At 36.6% G+C, this 19,274-nt stretch overlaps 1 protein-coding gene across 1 annotated transcript in view; it reads right to left on the bottom strand.

Annotated features, from left to right (window-relative positions):
• The window catches only part of UBE2E2 (ubiquitin conjugating enzyme E2 E2), a 370,335-nt gene that overhangs the window by 75,655 nt on the left and 275,406 nt on the right, over positions 1-19,274 (bottom strand). Inside the window, exon 4 of the mRNA XM_032860953.1 lies at positions 5,730-5,862. Coding sequence (XP_032716844.1) covers positions 5,730-5,862 — 133 coding nt within the window. The remainder of the gene's footprint in view (positions 1-5,729; positions 5,863-19,274) is intronic.

Below are 19,274 nucleotides of genomic sequence, written 5' to 3'. Positions count from 1 at the left end.
GCTTAGAGTACTTGAGTCAAGAGGGACAGTGATTTTGAAAAGTATACTGTGAACAGGGTTTTGTGTGTTTTTATTCAGTGAGCAGGGAATCGCTGAAAAGCTTTAGGCAAAGAATGAACATACCTGACTTACATTATAAAAGGACTATTTGGTATAGGGGGGTACACTGCAGAAGGGGCCAGAGTGTTTGTTACTAGGGAAGGGTAATGAAAAATGGTTAGAGTCTAGATTTATTTTAAATATTTATCTTGAGCCAGTGAACCTGGGTCTGGCTAGGCTGTGCAAGTTTTTAACTTTAGCCACTAGAAAAATGGAATTCTCATTCACTGAGAGGGGAAACCTGGAGGAGCTAGTTTGGCAGGAGTAGGATGGGGTTGCACCATCAATAGTTTGGTTTTGGACCAATTAAGTTTGAGGTGACTGTTGGGTGTTACACTGGAGATGCCAAAAAGACAACTCAATCTGTATGAAAGCACTTAATCCACAGCCAGGCCTCATATGAATGTATGAACTCAGGTTAAACAAGGTAAGTCATGTTACTCCAGGACATGAGGCCTGGCCTTTCAATCCTGAGGCCAGAGCAAATAAGTGAGAAGCTGCATTTACACACATAAACCACTGCTCTTTCTGAAAATCCTGAGACATGCCATCAACTTTTGTCTTTGAGCAACAGCAGAAATATAAACAACAGTAAAAACAAGTAAATAATAAAAACCTAATTCAAATAAAAAGTAGAACTCCTTGTTGAACTTTAGTTAAAGATCTCTCTCTGGCTTTTAAATGCTGAATATCACTGCTTCTTACTGTAACTTATGAACAACTTTATTCATTATTAGCCTTAACCTGTCAATTTAAGGTTAAAATCTAATGAGGATAATAAAGACTTTGAAAATCTGACGGAACTGAATTACTTATTTCATTGTCTGAAAGCAGTTTCCTATTTAATGACATTTCATTAGTAAGTAATTCATGGTTAGATTTTATAAAGAAAAAAAAAAACCATAAACCATAAAATATATTCTGAAGTGATCTTAAAGATTTATTTTTAAATATATTTGATAAAATTTATAATGAAAAAACAAACTATATTAAAAAACCTTTTGGATATTAATATTATAGATTTCTTTTTCTCACACAAATACTTCAACATATGTATGTAAATTTTTAAACATTTTAGGCACAAATGTTATTATTCTTTTTTGAAAAATACCTACTGGCAGTTACCATCTTGCCATTACCAAAGATAATAACGTTTTCCAGTAATAGATATGAACACTGAGAGTATGTTTGTCTTGTGCAGTGGTTGCCTGAAATACTAAAATAACAAACATATTGCATTTTCCTACCTAACTACGCTTAAATCTGTTTAAAATGCCCACTTATTGGGCACCTGGGTGGCTCAATCAGGTAAGTGTCTGCCTTGGCTCAGGTCATAATCCAGGGGTCCTGGGATTAAGACCCGCATTGGGCTCTCCACTCAGAGGGGAGCCTGCTTCTCCCTCTCTCTATACCCCTCTCCCGGCTCCTGCATATGATCTCTCTTCTTTCTCCCCCTCTTTCTCTCAAATAAATGGATAAAATTCTTAAAATTCTCATTTATTTGTTTATAAAATATCCAGATCTACAGGGAGACAGAAAAAGCTAAATTATGAATAGGCAACCTCTATGCATTTCTACTGTAAAAATAAAGATCTACCTGTTACCTAACGTGACTTAAGTTTGTATGCACATCATTAGAATCTCTGAGACACAAAATATCAGACATAGGGTGTCACCATATTTTCAAAGTGCTTTTAGTAGAAAAAATAACATAGAACTTAAACAATATAGAAATAAAACATATTCTATTGTTTTGCTTCTGATTTTTTCAAGTATGCTTCTTAATTTTATTTGGTGTATAACTTTCAAGAAAAAAACACTTTCATATTATTCACAAAGAGAGAAATAATTGGGAAAATGGTGTATGTGAAACCTTCCACATCTTATTGGTAGTCAAATCAATAAAAATTAAAGCAACCATGAAATATTACTTTTCATCTACTGGGTTGGCAAAGATTAAAAAGGACTATGAATCCTCAGAGCTGAGCAGAGTGAAGGGAAGTACTGTACTATCACTATGTTGATGGCCATGATGTCAATGGATACAATTTTTCTGGAGGGCACTTTGTCAACTTTTAACAAAACTCTACAAATATGTATAAACCCATCTACCCAGAAGTTCCATGCCAACAAATTTAGCCTCAGGAAATAATTATGCAAGTATACAAAATATGTAATTAAAAGGATGTTCATCACATCACTGATTATAACAAAAATCTTGGCAAATCTTATGTCCAAGAATAGGAAATTAAATTTGGTATATTTATACAATGGAATACTGTGGAGCCTCAATTATTCTAATGCAGTTATATGTTTATTAGGAAATAAAGTGTGTTGGGTGAAAATAGAATATTAGGTAAAAAGTAATTCTAAAACCAGGGGGACTATGGCTCAATATTTATGTATATTATCTGTGTGCATGCATACAGTATATTTTAACACAGAGAACAAAATCTCAGAAGAGTTATAAAAAATGGCATGAATAATTAATTTTGGGGTCAGGATTATAGACCGTGAGAAACAAACTGAGGGTTTTTTCACATTTTAAGTCATAGAGGTTTATTTGTTGATATTTTTAAACTGGTAAACGTGGCTAAATGGTTTATATGTTGAATTATCTAATCTGAGCATGAGAGCATTTAAAATCCTCACTAAGGATTCCAAGTGTAAGAGTTTAGAAAAAGTCATCTCATGGATCCCATTATGCTATAGACTAATTTTATGATATGGATATCTGATAACCATTAGACAGTCAATCAGATTTATTTGTGAACCTTTGGGCTCACCAATAATTCTAACACCTACTACTATCTGGGTTCATTCTTCAGAGCACTGAGAAATGTTTCATTAATCAAAATATGTAGCTACTATGGTTGATGGAAAGGATGAGGGCAAAAGAGACCCCCCTCCCCCCCAAAAAGGATAATTCCAAATACAGCCTATTTAGAATAATAGAGATTAGAAAAGCACAGACATGGCACTTCAAAAGTATTAATAAAAAATGCCTTTGTTTTAGTTAACAGCTTTCAAGACACCCACAAACTTCCCTCCCACTTAGAATAGCATATCTGCCTACAAAATCTGGTTCCTAAAATTGATAAATTAGGTGGTGATAATTTGCTTTCAAATCTTCCCACAGGTTTCTAATAAATGTACATTTAAATTGTGATTTGAGTTAACAAAATTTGATTTTCCTTCATCTTAAGAAATTGTTTATTCAAATTCATTTAGTGGAAGAACTTATTTTTTTATGGTACTATTCTTAACAGATACTAAATCTGCTTTTTTTTTTTTTAACAGAAATATAGGCAAATATTTACTCTGAGTAAAATGAAGCCCACTGTCTCAGAAGTAGAGCTATTCAAAAGCAGACTATGCAGCTGTGGGTCAGATTTTCCTCGTAAGAATTAACATCTACTTCCCTGTAACTGATACCCTCCTGCTTCTATCTTTGTCCCATCCAGCCATCCAAAATAAGGTCTAAATCCTAACCCACACCATAGTTCCTAAAACATCTGAGGACAGATATCATATTCCTCCTACACCCTATTTTTACTAGTGAACATCTCCACGTTAACTGTTTTAATTCAGTGGAAGTACATGGTCTGTGAAGTCAGAAATCAGTAAATCCTTGGTTGTCTATTATTGGAAACCTCTCTAAGCCTCATTGAAGTTTCCTCATCTGTGAAAGGGAACACTCAAGCCTTAGTAGGGTGTTTCAGAAAAGAAATGAGTTGACACAACCGATATCCACTGTAGTGTTTTACCCAGTGAAGAAGTTCAAGAATGTAGATGACTCTGCCCAGCTTATTCTTATTTGTTCTTAAAATGAAGAACTTAGTAATGACTGGAGCACTCCAGATACGGTGTGATTGGTTCAGAGTTCTGAGGATTGTAGTCCTAAAAATATCTCCTTAAGGCTTCAAGAACCTTAATATCCCACAGAATTCTAGTGAGCCAAAAGCCCACAAATTTTATTTATATGAAAATAAAGTAGGTCTCTCCCATCATGTATCATGCTTTCTTTCTGATTGTCACTGAACACATTTAGCTTTGTTAAATTCCATCTTGTTTTGGACCATTCTTTCAGTCCATTGGGACCTTTTGGGAAACTGAATTATTTTATCTAATCTATTGGTTCCCCCTTCTAGCTTTAATCTACACGTTTCTGTCATGCAGAACTTGGAGAAGCCTACACATCTTCCGAGATGTACAGAACAGTTTCTACCAAACTCACAAGCAGCGCAATTTCCTGATCTGAATTGTCACTCCCCTTCCCCACTCTGTACTTCCTTTACTGAAGAGGCTGTCAGAGACAGGTCCTCACATCACTGGCAGGGCAATAAGTACTCCAGGTGACTTATGTGCTGAGCCCAAGTAGAATGAAAGACAAAAGGTTCCCATCCAGTAAAAGGAGAAAATAAATATTAGATGTACTACAGCTTCATCACTGAAAACCAACCTAATGCAGGTATGGGTGGTCACCAGTGCCACCAGCTCTGTCAGCCTGGGTAAAATATATCATGTAATGTAGAAAGGAACACAGGCTTTGAAGTCAGACTTCCTGGGTTCAAATACTGACAGTAGCCATTTAATGCTGGGAAAGTTACTTAGTTTCTCTGCACCTTGGTTTCTTCTCTGGTAAAATTATAGTTATTACTTTTGCTTTGGTAACAAAACAATATCAAGCATCAGTGGAAAAGAAGGAAGAAAGGAAGAGAGAGGTGAGAAAAGAGAGTGAGGGTGAGAGGGAGGAAGGGGAATTACAGAAATTCATGGTAAAGGTATGGTCCTATTTTTGCTTTTTAAAACTGTCCATTCCAACCTACAACTCAAGCAAGTTTTATTTCCCTCTGCACTGAGAGGTTAAAGTCGGGTCAAATGAGATTTTCTTCTTGGTGGCCAATGCAGAGAGTCAGTGTCCTTAGGGTCTTTTCCTTTCCAAAGTGGAGAATAAATTTAAATTCATCAAATGACTGACTTATAGGCTAGGAAGGAATGTGAAGAATTCTTAAACTATATAGTCTTGTCTTAAATAAGTGTAAATTCCCCTATGGTTCATTTATATTAATCAACGATTATAAATAGGTTTTCACGAAATGTTCTTGGCATCACTTTTAAGTCTCTGTAGGTCACACGTTCCATTCTAGTTCCTGTATAACTCATGTGAGCAGCTGAACCGCAGAGGCATCAAAACTCCATAGCTGGTGCCCTGAGACTTGCCTTAGTGGGGCTCCCTCTGCAGTTAGTCTGGCTCCGGGGCTTGGCTCTGGCTCCAGCTTTAGGCTATGTCTGTTTTTCTGGGTTCTAGGGCTGGCATAGACCCATTCTCACTCACCTAGTTCCACCCATAATGTGCTGTTTTACGTTATATTACAACATAAACCACAGAAAGGAGACACTGAGAATGGATGAGAAAAAGTAATGAAATATGAGTAAGGGGATGGGGTAGGGAAATAGCCTGTAATTTTTTACATTCTGTTTCCTTTCACATATAATTAGCCCTTGGAAGTTGTCTATGTTAACAGAAGAGACATGCATTCCTAGATATGTATATTTAAGAATATGTATATGTATATACATATACAACAATACATATTGCTAAAAATGGATGAATACTTCATACTGACCTTAGGGGGTTTAAACGGATAGTCTGGTGAAAAGGTAATGTCAAGAAAGAACACCCCTCCTTCATAGACAGATCCTGGGGGTCCCAATATAGTTGACCTCCATTCATAAATGTTGTCTCCTTTGGGTCCAGCACTGAAATAAGACATACAAATCAAATGTGCTTAGAGATTATGTAAACCCTGGAACTTAAAAAATTCTATTTATGGTAACAATAAATTGAGCAATTCCACAAAAACATAACAAATAGGGTAATTCTATATGTTGATTCATTTGTCAATATCATCAACACTCTATAAAGAAAAGATGCTGGTATTACTTAATAAAACAGAACCAGGAAGATCCTGTTTTGCCATTCACAACCCTATACCTATTGAACAAAAGATTCCTAGGACCAAAGACCAGAGGTAGAAGCACAAATATTTAATAAAGCATGAAATTATTTGTGAGATCCTGAAAAGATGATATAGTCATAGGGTGAAAGAGACACATTTTTGAAGACAGAAAGGTCATTAGAGGAAAAAAAAAAAGTTGGATAAAAAGTAGTCTAATTCCTTTGTTAACAACTGAGAATACAAATGAGGCTCATGGAGATCAGTAAATGTTCATCATCCATAAAACTCAGCTCAAATATATATATCCCATCTCAAGATTCCCCTTTTCTCTCTTTCCAGTCAAAGAATCTCTGCCCCCTCAATCCCCATGTATCACAAATAGTGTGGTCTATAGAAAACAAAATGTACCATTTCACTTTATAACCATATTTTTAATTAAAAAAATTTTTTAGAATAAGATCTATGGCCAGTGTGGGGCCTGAACTCACAACCCCAAGATCAAGAATCACATGCTCTACCAACTGAGCCGGTCAGGCGTCCCTATAACTGTTTTTAAAGTGTTTACTTTTCTGTCCCTCCCTAGAAAGTCCCTGAGGAACAGATTTCTGCTCTGTCTTAGGGCCTAGTAAGTACATGTTTGTTTGATGACGATGGACTAATAGGAAAGCAAGTGAAGCCACATGACTACTAGTAGTAAACATCTGTCCCTGAGTCTCAGACAAACTCACTGAGGAAATAGGCCCACATGAGTCAACTGAATTAGAATCTCCCTAGTGAACAGAAGGGCAAAATGAGATATAATTTAGCTTTTCAGTGTTCTTTTTGCTACATCAAGCTAATACCTGCATTTAATAGCCATAAATTCCCCTCACACCCTGTAGCAAAGTGGGCAACCTTTTGGGGAAGATTTTATTGTCAACAAAAATTTAGCTACTATTCTTTCTTATTTTGAAATTAGTTTATATCCACAAAACTTCATTGTTAAGCAGTGTATCAAAAAAACATGCATCTTGGGGCGCCTGGGTGGCTCAGTGGGTTAAGCCTCTGCCTTCGGCTCAGGTCATGATCTCAGGGTCCTGGGATCAAGTCCCGCATCGGGCTCTCTACTCAGTGGGGAGTCTGCTTCCTCCTCTCTCTCTCTCTCTGCCTGCTTCTCTGCCTACTTGTGATCTCTCTGTCAAATAAACAAATAAAATCTTAAAAAAAAAACATGCATCTTAACTAAGTTGGGATATATTCTGGGAATGCAAGGATAACTTAATAATAGAAAATTATTAACGTGGGGCGCCTGGGTGACTCAGTGGGTTAAAGCCTCTGTCTTCGGCTCAGGTCATGATCCCAGGGTCCTGGGATCGAGCCCCGCATTGGGCTCTCTGATGAGCAGAGAGCCTGCTTTCTCCTCTCTCTCTGCCTGCCTCTCTGCCTGCTTGTGATCTCTTGTCTGTCAAATAAATAAATAAAAAAATCTTAAAAAAAATTATTAATGAAATTTACCTAAGAGATTAAAGTTGAAAAAAATGGGTAATTTCAATGGTTTCAGGAAAAGCACTCAATAGGCTTAATAATATTAGCTATTCATGATAAAAAAAAAAAAACTTTTAGCAAAACTGGAATAGATGTCAACTCCTTTAACCTGATAAACAGCATCCACTAAAAACCTCACAGCAACTAATATATTCAGTGACAAAATATCAAAAGCATACCCTTTAAAATTGAGGAACAAGATAAGGATGCCCACTATATTTCTAATCATTACTGCACTAGAGATCATATTCATCAAGGTATGAAAGACACAACAAGGAAGGAAAACGCAAAAGGCATATAGATTGGGATGGAAAAAATAAAACTGTGGGCATCTGCAGTATCTATGTACACAGAAAAATCTATACACAATTTATGAAACTTAGTAAAAGAGTTTACAAAGTGGCTAGATTAAGATCAATATGAAATATCCACTGCATTTCAACACACCAACAAAATTACAAAATATATTTTAAATATCTTTTATAGTAGTATTAAAAATAACAAAAAACCTATGAATACGTTTCATAGAGATTTTAATGGAGGAAATTATAGAACTTATTGAAACACAAAGAGAATTAAATAAATGGAGGGAGATACCAAGTTTTATGAGTAGGGAGATCCAGCATCCTACAGATGTCAATTTTCCCCCCAAACTGATCCAATGAAATTCCAATCAAAAGTCTAACAGTTATTTAAAAAAATGAAACTTGACAACTTGATTCTAAAATGTGTTGGGAAACTCAAAGAAATCCTTCAAACTTTTCCACACACTTATAGGAATCTGATCTATGTCAGAGATAATGGGGCCAAGAAAACAGTTTTTATATATGGCAAATAGAGAAACTGGATTTCTATGTCAATAGACAAACCTTTATTATGGATGGATTAAGCAGTCAATGCAAAAGTCAAAAGGTTTAGTGGTTGCCTAAAGAGACTGACAAGCCACAAACTGAGAAAAGGTATTTGGAGCACATAAACCTGACCAAATTCTAGTGTCCAGAGCATACAAATTTCTATGAATCAATAGGAAAAAGATTACCAATCCCTTAGAAAAGATATAAATGGGCATTTCGAGAAAGAAGAAACATGAATGGCCAATGAGGGGTAGGGAAAATATCCAATTGCATTAAATCAGGGAAATGAAATTTAAAATTATAGTTCAATATTATTTTGCACAATGTCTAGGCAAAGATAAATGTGTGACAAGACCAAGTGCCGATGAGGAAGTGGAAAAACAAATTATATGTTGCGTTGCTGAAGAGCATTCAATCATTTTGGATAAGAATGTGGACTTACCTAGTTAAGTTGAATCTATACACTCCTATATTATAACATTTCAATTACATTCCTATGTAAATACCCCAGAGAAATGTTTACACATGTGTACTAGAAGACATATACAAGGATGTTCATGGAAACACTACTTTTAATAGCAAAACTGGAAACAACACAAATGTCCACTGACAGAAAAAGGAATAAACTCACCCAAAGGAATACAACACAACAGTGAAAACATATCGATAAGCATGGATAAATCTTAAAAGTGTCATATTGAATAAAAAAGAAAGTCTAAAGAATTATATACAGTATAATACTATTTTCACCAAGCTTAAAAACAAGCAAAAAAAAATATATTGAGGACATGAACATATGTCCATGGGAACATATGTCCCCATGCAAAAAAATTAATGAGAACAAAGCCTCAATGAGTAGTTTCCTGGGAAGAAGCAGATGGTGGAGGAGTAGCATACAGGAGCTTCAATAGTTCTAGTGATGCTCTACTTTTCAGTATGTATGGTGGATTCAGGAGTTACCGGTTTTATTATACATCTCATAACTTACTTATGTGTTAGATATGTTCTTACATATGTGCCAAGTTTTCCTATTAAGAACAAGTACGCCCAAAAAGTCTACTAGAATGCTATACGAGGAAAGCAAGTTGCAGCATATGTATGGTGTGATCTTATTTATAAACTAGAAATATAAAATAATATTTTGTATTGTATGTGTGTATATATATATATATGTCAAACTATATATATATATATGTATATATATATATGTCAAAGTGTTTGAAGAAATGAACTGGAAAGACAGGCCTAAATTCAGGACAGTGGTTGTGCAGGGAACAGGAGAAAAGAGGAGTAGGGTGATGGGATACCTCTGAAGATGGGGAATGAAGAAGAGTTTGGTTTTATCCCTAGTTTTGATTTCTCTTATTTAAAAAGGATGAAGTAAAAAAGAAAAAAGAAAATCATAGTTAGCCAAGTTTATTGCAAAGTGCTGAAATATAATGAGAAGCAGGGCAAGGAGCCAGAGTGTAACATTCCTGCCCCATGTTCCTCTTCACCTAACCTCTCCTGAAGTTGACAGTGAGGTACAGACAGAATATATTCAAGCCAGATGACAATAAAGCTTTGGCAACAACAGCCCCTTGTTGCCAGACGAGCTCACTCATTCAGATGAATAATATATATGGGTGACACCCTGAGCTATAATTAGACCCAATATGAATAGATAAGTTTAACAGAAGGAAGAATTTAAAAGTAGAGTAAATTATAGGTTTGTAGTTACAACATTACTTCAAGGTAGAAGAAATTTAGTTTAAAAAATTCACCCAGAGAGAACACAGGTGTGAAACAGTGTGTGTAGGCATGTTTCCCAAATACCAAGATATAATTTTTCTGAGTCACTTTGAGAAATTTTAAGATGACCTTCCAAGAATGGTCATCACATAGTTAAATAATTTAGGTTAACTGAGAAGTCATCAAATAGTGCCACCGGAAGGGACTCAGAAGTAGAAGTGAAGAGATATCTCACAAAGGCAGGCAATGCCTATAAGTTATTTATTTTCAATTAGTGCTCGTTTTAAATTTTATTTGGCTCTCAGTAAGAATATCATATTTTATTAGTTCTCGTAAGTCAGTCAGCTATCTATACAGTTATCAACAATGGATTAAATAACGCAGCTAACATTATCACTCTGAGTTGGTTTATACTTTTAAAAAAGACTAGTAGTGACAAACTATCTTAAACACAGATTGGTGTTTTTTGACCTTTTTAAAAAGATTATTTATTTATTTATTTGACAGAGAGAGAGAGAGACACACACACACACACACACAATGAGAGAGGGAATACAAGTTGAGGGAGTGGGAGAGGGAGAAGCAGGCTCCCCGTTGAGCAGGGACCCCGAGGTGGGGCTTGATCCCAGGACTCTGGGATTGTGACCTGAGCCGAAGGCAGACGTTTAACAACTAAGCCATCTAAGCCATCTGAGATGAGGCATCTCAGGTGCCCCCAGATTGGTGTTTTAAAATACATCTAAAACTTCTAATACTTCTCCAATATATACAGATTAAGTCTTATCATCTTGGAAGTAACATGTCTATAGCACCTGCAGTCCCAATGCTTATAGCAGTGGTTCCTAAACTACACAGCCCTCTGTTCCACTTCCATTTTGATATGTTCCAGCTGAGAAATTCTGGAATAAAAGTACAGAACTGTGTTGTACAATATGGTGGCCAGGTAGCTACTGAACACTTGAAATGTGGCTACTTATTCAGATATGCTGTAACTGTAAAATATATACCAAATTTTAATAATGTGAAGGAAAATAAAATACATCACTACTTTTTGTTAATTACATTTTGAAATAATAATATTTGAGACACATTGAACTAAAAATATATTAAAAGTAACCACCTATTTTTTTTTAATTTTTAAAAAGATTTTATTTATTTATTTGACAGAGAGACACAGCAAGAGCAGGAACACAAGCAGAGGGAGAGGGAGGGGGAGAAGCAGGATTCCCACTGAGCAGGGAGCCTGATGCAGGGGCTCAATCCCAGGACCCTGGGACCCTGACCGAGCTGAAGGCAGATGCTTAATGGACTGAGCCACCTAGGCACTCTGGATTTTTGTTTTTAAAGTGCCTCCTAGAAAATTTAAAATTACACATGTGGCTCATATTGTAGTTCTATTCGACAATACCGTTCTAGAGCAGTGCTGTCTAATAAAACTTCCTGTGATAATGAAAATGTTTTAGTTCTTACCGTTATTCAGTATGGTAAGCACTGGCCACACGAGGCCTTTAGGCACTTGAAATGGAACTAGTGAGAATGAGGTTGTGGATTTTCAATTTCACTTGATTTTAATGAATTTAAATCTAAACAACTCCATGTGGCTAGTGGTCAATACAGATCTAAAGGCTCCAGTAGCCCATACTGACCAAATCAATCTTTTTTTTAATATGTCAGAATTACTTGAATTTATATAAATCCATTTACATAAAACAGAAGAATGGGCTTTGATATACTTTGGACCAAAAAAGTGAGATGCTGAAGCTGCAGACAATTTAATACTTTTAACGATCACTTCCCTCTTAAGTTGACCAAATAATAGTGCCATGGACACCTGCACTACAGAGTGATGACGACGAACATGACTGGACTCTAAGTCAGACTTCCTTTTCTGAATCCTAGTCCAACCATGTAAGGCCTGTAGAGCCCTGATGAGTATGTCATCTCCCCATATCATCTTTCAGTGCCTTAGTTTCCTCATCTACAAAATGAGGCAACTACAGCAAGAAACTTGCGCAGCAACAGAAGTTTTAGTAGAGCTGTACTCCCAAAGCTTGGAAAATGGGCCTGCAATGGCTCAAATAGTACTTTTCCAAATGTCAGCTGCTATTCTAGGTGTTATTATGCTTCGTGGATGATACAGAAGCTCATCAACACACTCACAAGATTAACTGCCTGGTGATTTTATAAGAAGTCAAGATCCCAGGACTAAAAAACAGGTTACTAAGCCCCAGACGTTAATAATCATTATTACTACCACCATTATCACCATCATCATCCTGCAGTCTAATCTTAGGATATGTATGTAGATAGGGCAGAACTTGAGAAATCTTCAGAAATCAAAGCTGCCACTTCCAGGAAATCCAATTTTGCACTCAATGGAATGTTTATTTAACTTCAGGATTCGTAGGTATGAGGTTACTTAGCAATGTTTTCCCACTTGCAGTATTCTTAGTGATAAATACCCTTTAGTTTTATTTTCAGATTTTATTTTATTTTTTAAAAAAGATTTTATTTATTTATTTGACAGAGAGAGAGATCACAAGTAGGCAGAGAGACAGGCAGAGAGAGAGGGAGAAGCAGACTCCCCACTGAGCAGAGAGCCTGATGCGGGGCTCTATCCCAGGACCCTGAGATCATGACCTGGGTTGAAGGTAGAGGCTTAACCCACTGAGCCACCCAGATGTCCCTTCAGATTTTATTTTTTAAAGAAGAAAGATGAACACAGCTAACAGTCATTTAAAAATAAAATATATTTATATAAATCTATTAAAATGCAAATATCAGTTAGCAAATTACTAATTAGTTGAATAGCCAAAGTTGCCCCTTGGAGGAATTCTGTTAGAGAATCAACCTTGTAAACTGTGTTCAGCGTTCTATGCTGTGGCCTACAGTGGATGACCCCTTCTACACATATGAAATATTACACACGTATAATAAAAATGCTGAAAAGGACTAAGCATTCACTGTCTTTAAGATCATAAGATATTTTAAATACATCTGAATACTTTCAATGTGCTGTGTCACAGATGTGACTCTAAGACCAAGAGTTTTTGGCTGTGCCTGCCGCCTTTTCATTCAACATCAACTCTGAGATAGAAAAAGAGTAAGGCAGCCCAGGCAATGTAGGGATCCTGGCTCCAAAGGACAAGAAACTTGCCTTTGTAGAATGTCTGATGTGCCAACACTAACCTGAAATTGATGGGGACAGAATGGTGAAGAGAAGACAGTACAAGGGATTTCTTAGGAGCTCTGGAAATCTCTACTTATATGTCAGATTCCACATAGCTGAACTCCTCCCTTTCGGTGGTGAGCACAATGTTCGCAGGCAAATGACATGCTGCACATATCTCCAAAGTCCCTTTCAGAGTAAACAGCTGCAAGAATATTGAGCTTCTTGCTTATAATACAATAATGTAGGTTTCTCTAATGTCAAACTGGAAGGAAAGAATAGTCCCATCACTTAAAAAAATATGAAAACAAGGTCCAGACCAGTTACAGATAAAGATAATTAGAAAGGCAGCTAAAGAGGAGAAATACCACCAAACTGTATGAATGAAATGAGAAAAAACATGTGGAAGTGGGGAGATTCAAGGGGGGAAATGTTTTCAGACTTTTCTCAAGGTCATGAGCTGACCTATTTGTTGCTAAATTCAATAGTGCCTTTTGTTTTCATTTTACTCTAACTGTAGCTTCTACTCCCTGATTCCTAAAAAGCTCTCTTGCCCACATAGCTCTCCAAGAGTCTCTCTCTATACTTTAGGGTAACTTCTCCTAGGGATTCTACCATCAGTTACCTTGTTTCTTCATCTTCATTCTAGATATCTCATTATCCACCTCTGACAATCAACCTAACAAAACTGATGGAACCTCTAACCAGGTGGGAAAATCAAGAGTTATCCTTGACTGTACTTCCTTCCTCTTTCTCTTCTTAATTCCCCAAAGCCTGTAGAATCTAGCTCTATAATCTGTTTATTGGCTGCATTAGCTCTCACTTAGATGATGGTACCTGCATGCGGTTTCCCTGCCTCCATCTTTCTTTCTTCCAATCCATCCACCAAACTACGGACCGGGCAATTTCCAGAAAATCCTTTAAATGGGATCTTCTGTTTTCCTGCTTTCTCTGACTTCTTAATACCTTCAAGATCAGGCCCAAATTCCTTTGAAATATACAAAGTCTTTCAAAAAGATCTGGCTCCAGTTGACCTCTCTGGTCTCATCCCTTACCACTCACCCTTCCTCCAGCTCCATTTTCTAGTCATACTGGACCTACTTATAAAACTTTCAAGAGAGCTGGACTTTTTCCTGCCTCCTGGCTTTGGATAAGATGCTCTGTAGGTCTGACCATTTTATATGTCCTTTAGGCCTCAAGTTAGCTGTATTCTTCTTGGGTACATCTCCTTTACCCTCAAAGGCTAAATACTTCTTTGGAAGTGGTAACATCCTATGCCAACACAGCATTATAAAAAGTCACTTATGGGAACTTTAATACTTGGAAAAGAAGAAATCTTAAGAAACAGCATTATCTGTGTCATAGGAAAAAAAGGACTCATTTTGATAGTGAAAGAACATCCTCTATAGCTAAAAGGGTATTGAGTAAACAGGCCAGGATTATAGCTCTTGAGAGGACAAATGATAAATGGTATTTCATAAAGTCATGAGGTTTCCTATATTTGTATGTGGTAATTTTTTTTGAAGACCAACGACACCAAAGTCCACCACATTTTAGGAGGTTAGGAACAATAGCGGTGATAGAAAAGATCCACTTTGTACACTAAGCTCTAAGGAGAACTGAATGATTCATATTTTCTCCTTCATATATTTTTCTTTTTAGTTGTTAGCAGTCTGGTTCTTATTCTTGAAGTATTCCAAGAAAAAATTATTTTATACTTTTTGTCAATGAGTACTTAATTAATGAGATGGATCTCTGTCCTCAATCACACTTTCCAGATTTGAGATGTGAAGATAAAAAACAAAACAAAACAAAACAAAACATGATTTCAGTTGACTGTAGGTATCTTTTACCAAAACATACTTTACTTTTATTTATTTATTTTTAAAGATTTTATTGATTCATCTGAGAGAGAGACATAGACACACATATAAGCAAATCAGCAGAGGCAGAGGGAGAAGCGGGCTCTCCACTGATTCAGGAGCCCAACGTGGGACTTGATCTCAGGACTCCAGGATCATGGCCTAAGCCGAAGGCAGATGTTTAACCATCTGAGGCACCCAGGTGCCCCCCAAATCATACTCTAAAGTCATTACGGTCATATAATTTGTAATCTTTGTTAATAGTGTCAACAACTTATCAGAGGTGAAGAAACTGGAGAAAAAGAGGTTTTTAAACAAAAAAAAATGTAATTACTACTTAATAATCACAATACTTCTTTTTCCCAGGGAAGGCAGTAGCTAATAAGATAGTGTCCTTAGTGAGTAAAACTAGCCTTCTATAAGTTACTGAAGAACGACTCAGTGACTTGATGACACCTCAGACTTCTTGCTTCTTTCTATATTACGTGTATGGTGTGTGTGTGGGTGTGTGTGTGTATTTAATTTGCCCAATGTGGGATATATTGCAGTGAGTATACAATTTTGCAACAGACTTAAAATTTTAAGACATAACTATACGAAATAATGAGCAAGGAGAAACAGAGAAATTGGGAAGCAGGAAGGAAGACCACAGGGAAAAACTGCCAATGGTTCCTTTCTCCCAAGCTGCATCTTTGTAAGACACATTCACTTATAAGGACAAAGACAGTTACAATAAAAAAGAACCAAATCTTATTTTATATATATGGGTTGCTAGAAATAAGATTACAATTATAAAGACTCGGGAGACCATCTAGTTCAACTTCTTCATAACACAGAAGAAGCAGAAGCATTAGAACTGGACTGCAATTTCACTGAGTTAGACAACTGGGCATGAAATCAATCAGAATTACTTAAAATACTACTAGAGGATTTTTAATCCTTTAGTTAGCTGAAAGGACTCTAGAAATAAGTTAACAGAGTTATTCGCAGCCTTTTTTTTTCCTTCTCAGCATACCCTCTTACAGAAAAAAGTACCTCCTTCAGCAGTGATTCTTAGCATGTATTTTGTGTGTGTGTGTGTGGGGGGGGTGATAATTTGAAAAAATGTAAAAGCTCCTCTCCCACTGAAAATCACGTCTACCAAAGCCTTCATTTCAAAAGTGATAAAATTAAGGTTCTACAAAGTGAAGAGCTTTGCTCAAGACCCCACCCATAGAAGAAAACCTGAGCCCTCTGATCCTAAGGAGAGGATCTTAATTTGCTGTCAACTTAGATGTGAAGACTCACCTGGAAAAACCATATAGTTACTATTATAATGAACTGCCCAGTGTAAGACAGGAGACCAGAAATCAACACTAAGACCCAGGTTTTCTTTTATCCTTTTATCCTGGGCATGTTTCAAGGATTAGATTCAGGTTTGGTGAAAAGCCATTTTTATTTTAGCAACCCAATTCTTCTTCTTTTTTTTTTTTTTTAAGCTTTTCAAACTGAAATACTGATCTTATGCTACTCTTTCCATTTCCTTATCAATGTTACAACCTCTTGCAATACTACTTTGTTGCCCACCTCCCACCCTGATGCTTGTGCCTTTTCTCTATTCTGTGTAAGAGATGAAAGGTAGAAGGTACTCAGGATTTACAGAACTAGCCTCTCTTATCTGTGATGTAAGAACAATTTTGGCATGTGAGCTATCCAGTGTAGCAGGTAATGTTTCTTTATTATTTAAAAATTGCCCTCTTTCATGTGTTAGGAAGGCTGTAGAACTTTAACATGTCTATTAATCTTATCTGCAGGTTAAATAAGCTTTTGACAGAGTGCAAGTCACTGTTGCCCTACAGAGTTCTGAGGAAGCCAAATCCTTCCCAAAATCTTTTAGTTCTCAAAAATGTTACTACTCACAGAGGACAGAATGTAAAGTTCCCTGGTATCATTCCAAATGCAGCTTTATTGTTTTCTAACATTTATAATACTGTATCAAAGTAAAAATTCCATTTGAAAGCTACCAGGGGGCAGATCTTAGCAGGAGCTAACTATTCTTAGACAGTATAATTACTGTTTATCAGTTTATTTGTGTAGAGTTATTACCAAGTCAGTTTGTTTTCCAAGTAGATAAAATACCCCCAATATACTCAATACACTTTCCTTTGGCTGAGAACATCTTTTGTTTTTGGACAGAAAAATGGTAAACAATAATTTCTTCATATGGCTAATTTATTCCCCAAAATGTTGGCTGTGATATCCTGCATCTTCCTTTCTATCCCTGACATTGCTATCTGGCTCCAAGACCCACCATCATGGTTCTCTTCCATCGGGTTAACTAGAAGGCCAATGGCAAAAGTAAACTTCACACGAAGATACACAATAAATGTTTGTTGAAAAATAATAAACAAACATCTTTAGTAAAACACTAGTCTATTAGTATAGCTTAATAGTAAAGACAGCGGGCTTCAGATCAAGACAGCCAGGGGTCTGAATCCTGGCTCTGCCACTAACAGAGTGAATTAAAGCAAGTTATTTAGTTTTCTACTGTTACTTTGCTTTTGAAAAATGTCTCCCTCATAGAGTTGATGTGAGTAATAAATGAATTAATATATATAAACAGCTTAGAACAGTGCCTGGCCCATAGTAAAGGGTTATACAATTTATGCTCTTAATATTTTCAGGTAAGTGAGAAACTAGCAGAGCTGAATCAGGGTCCTGAAGCTCAACTCATCGTTTACTCCTTGACCCAAGACATGGAAATAAGGGTTTTTCTTTAGGGGGTCTGACTTCCCTCTTCTGTACCTGCTGTATGACACCTTGTATGCTAATATCTCTCTCTGTCCCCCATGCTTCTCCCTACTCAATACAGAGCTCATGAAAGAAAGTGACAAGTAACTGCTGAGTCCCATGTTTCTTGGTTAATAATTCAGTAAAGAATAACTTCAGTTTCATATATTCCATCCTATAACAACATCTGAGACTGCACCAAGTCCAAATTCTCAGATGCTATATAATAGTGGCTTTAAAATCTATGCTCTCATCTCTATGATAGAGACACATCACCACGTCAATAAAAACAAATAACAAAATAGAGACACCCCCCCTCCATGTTCAGGAGAAGAAAAGCTAAATGTCAGCCCTGTAGAGGAAGGTGCTAGGTGTTAAAAATAGACCCTACTGTAAATAATAATCTCACATTAAAAGACACTGTCAATAAAAGTTGGCATTTAGAGGACTTAATTCAAAATTTCCCTATGATTACTTAAGGAGATCAAGATCTCCACCAAGACCAAAATGCTGGCTATTGGGTGCGGAGACTTACTTTCAAGAGTTCCCCACCTTTTCCTCATTGCTTATTATGTGCAGAGCACTGTGCTATGATCAGCCCTGATCCCTAAGGAGCTTCATATCTGGGCAACACTGGAGAAGGCAAGATAATGTGCTCCATGGTATTCATAATTAGGATGCTACGGGAGCCCTGTAAAAAGAATGATTTCATTTCCTGGTGGGTAGGTGTTCTTACATGAAAGCACTAGCAGGTCTCATTTCAGCAGTGACCTGAGAAGAAGAAACATCAATCAGATTTACTCCGAGTAAGCATATGGTTTGAACATATCCCACAGGTGGTTCTGACATGAACTGCACCTTCTCTAGGGAAAGGCTTCATAAAAAAGATGGCAATTAAACTGGGTTGGAAATATAAAGTAGATTTCAACATGGTACGGGGAGATGTGGCATAACAGGTTAAAGGCACCGCATGAAAAAAAGCAGAGTGGAGGAAAGTGATTTTCTTTTTGGGAGAAGAGCAAAGATGCCAGCTGACTGAGGTTAGATAATATAGGGCTTCAAATGCCATGACAGGAATTGGAAATATATTCTGGAGACCTATAGTTCTCAAATTTGTTCCTTCTAGGAGCTGCAGGGCTCCAGTGAGGTGTTTTGGGATCATTAATCTCTCTGCTCCCTCCCTGAGTTTCAACTAGAAAAACTCCACTTTGTTTATACACACACACACACACGCATATGTATATATTCAGCACATGATTTCATGAATAAAGGGAGTCCAGTGTTTTAAAAGAAAAGTTTGAAC

Source organism: Lontra canadensis, unplaced genomic scaffold, assembly GCF_010015895.1.
Source record: "Lontra canadensis isolate GAN:19392208 unplaced genomic scaffold, GSC_riverotter_1.0 scaffold20, whole genome shotgun sequence".
Classification (NCBI taxonomy): Eukaryota; Metazoa; Chordata; class Mammalia; order Carnivora; family Mustelidae; genus Lontra; species Lontra canadensis.
The sequence above is the reverse complement of the archived record's forward strand: the minus strand, read 5'-3'. Positions and strand labels throughout refer to the sequence as shown.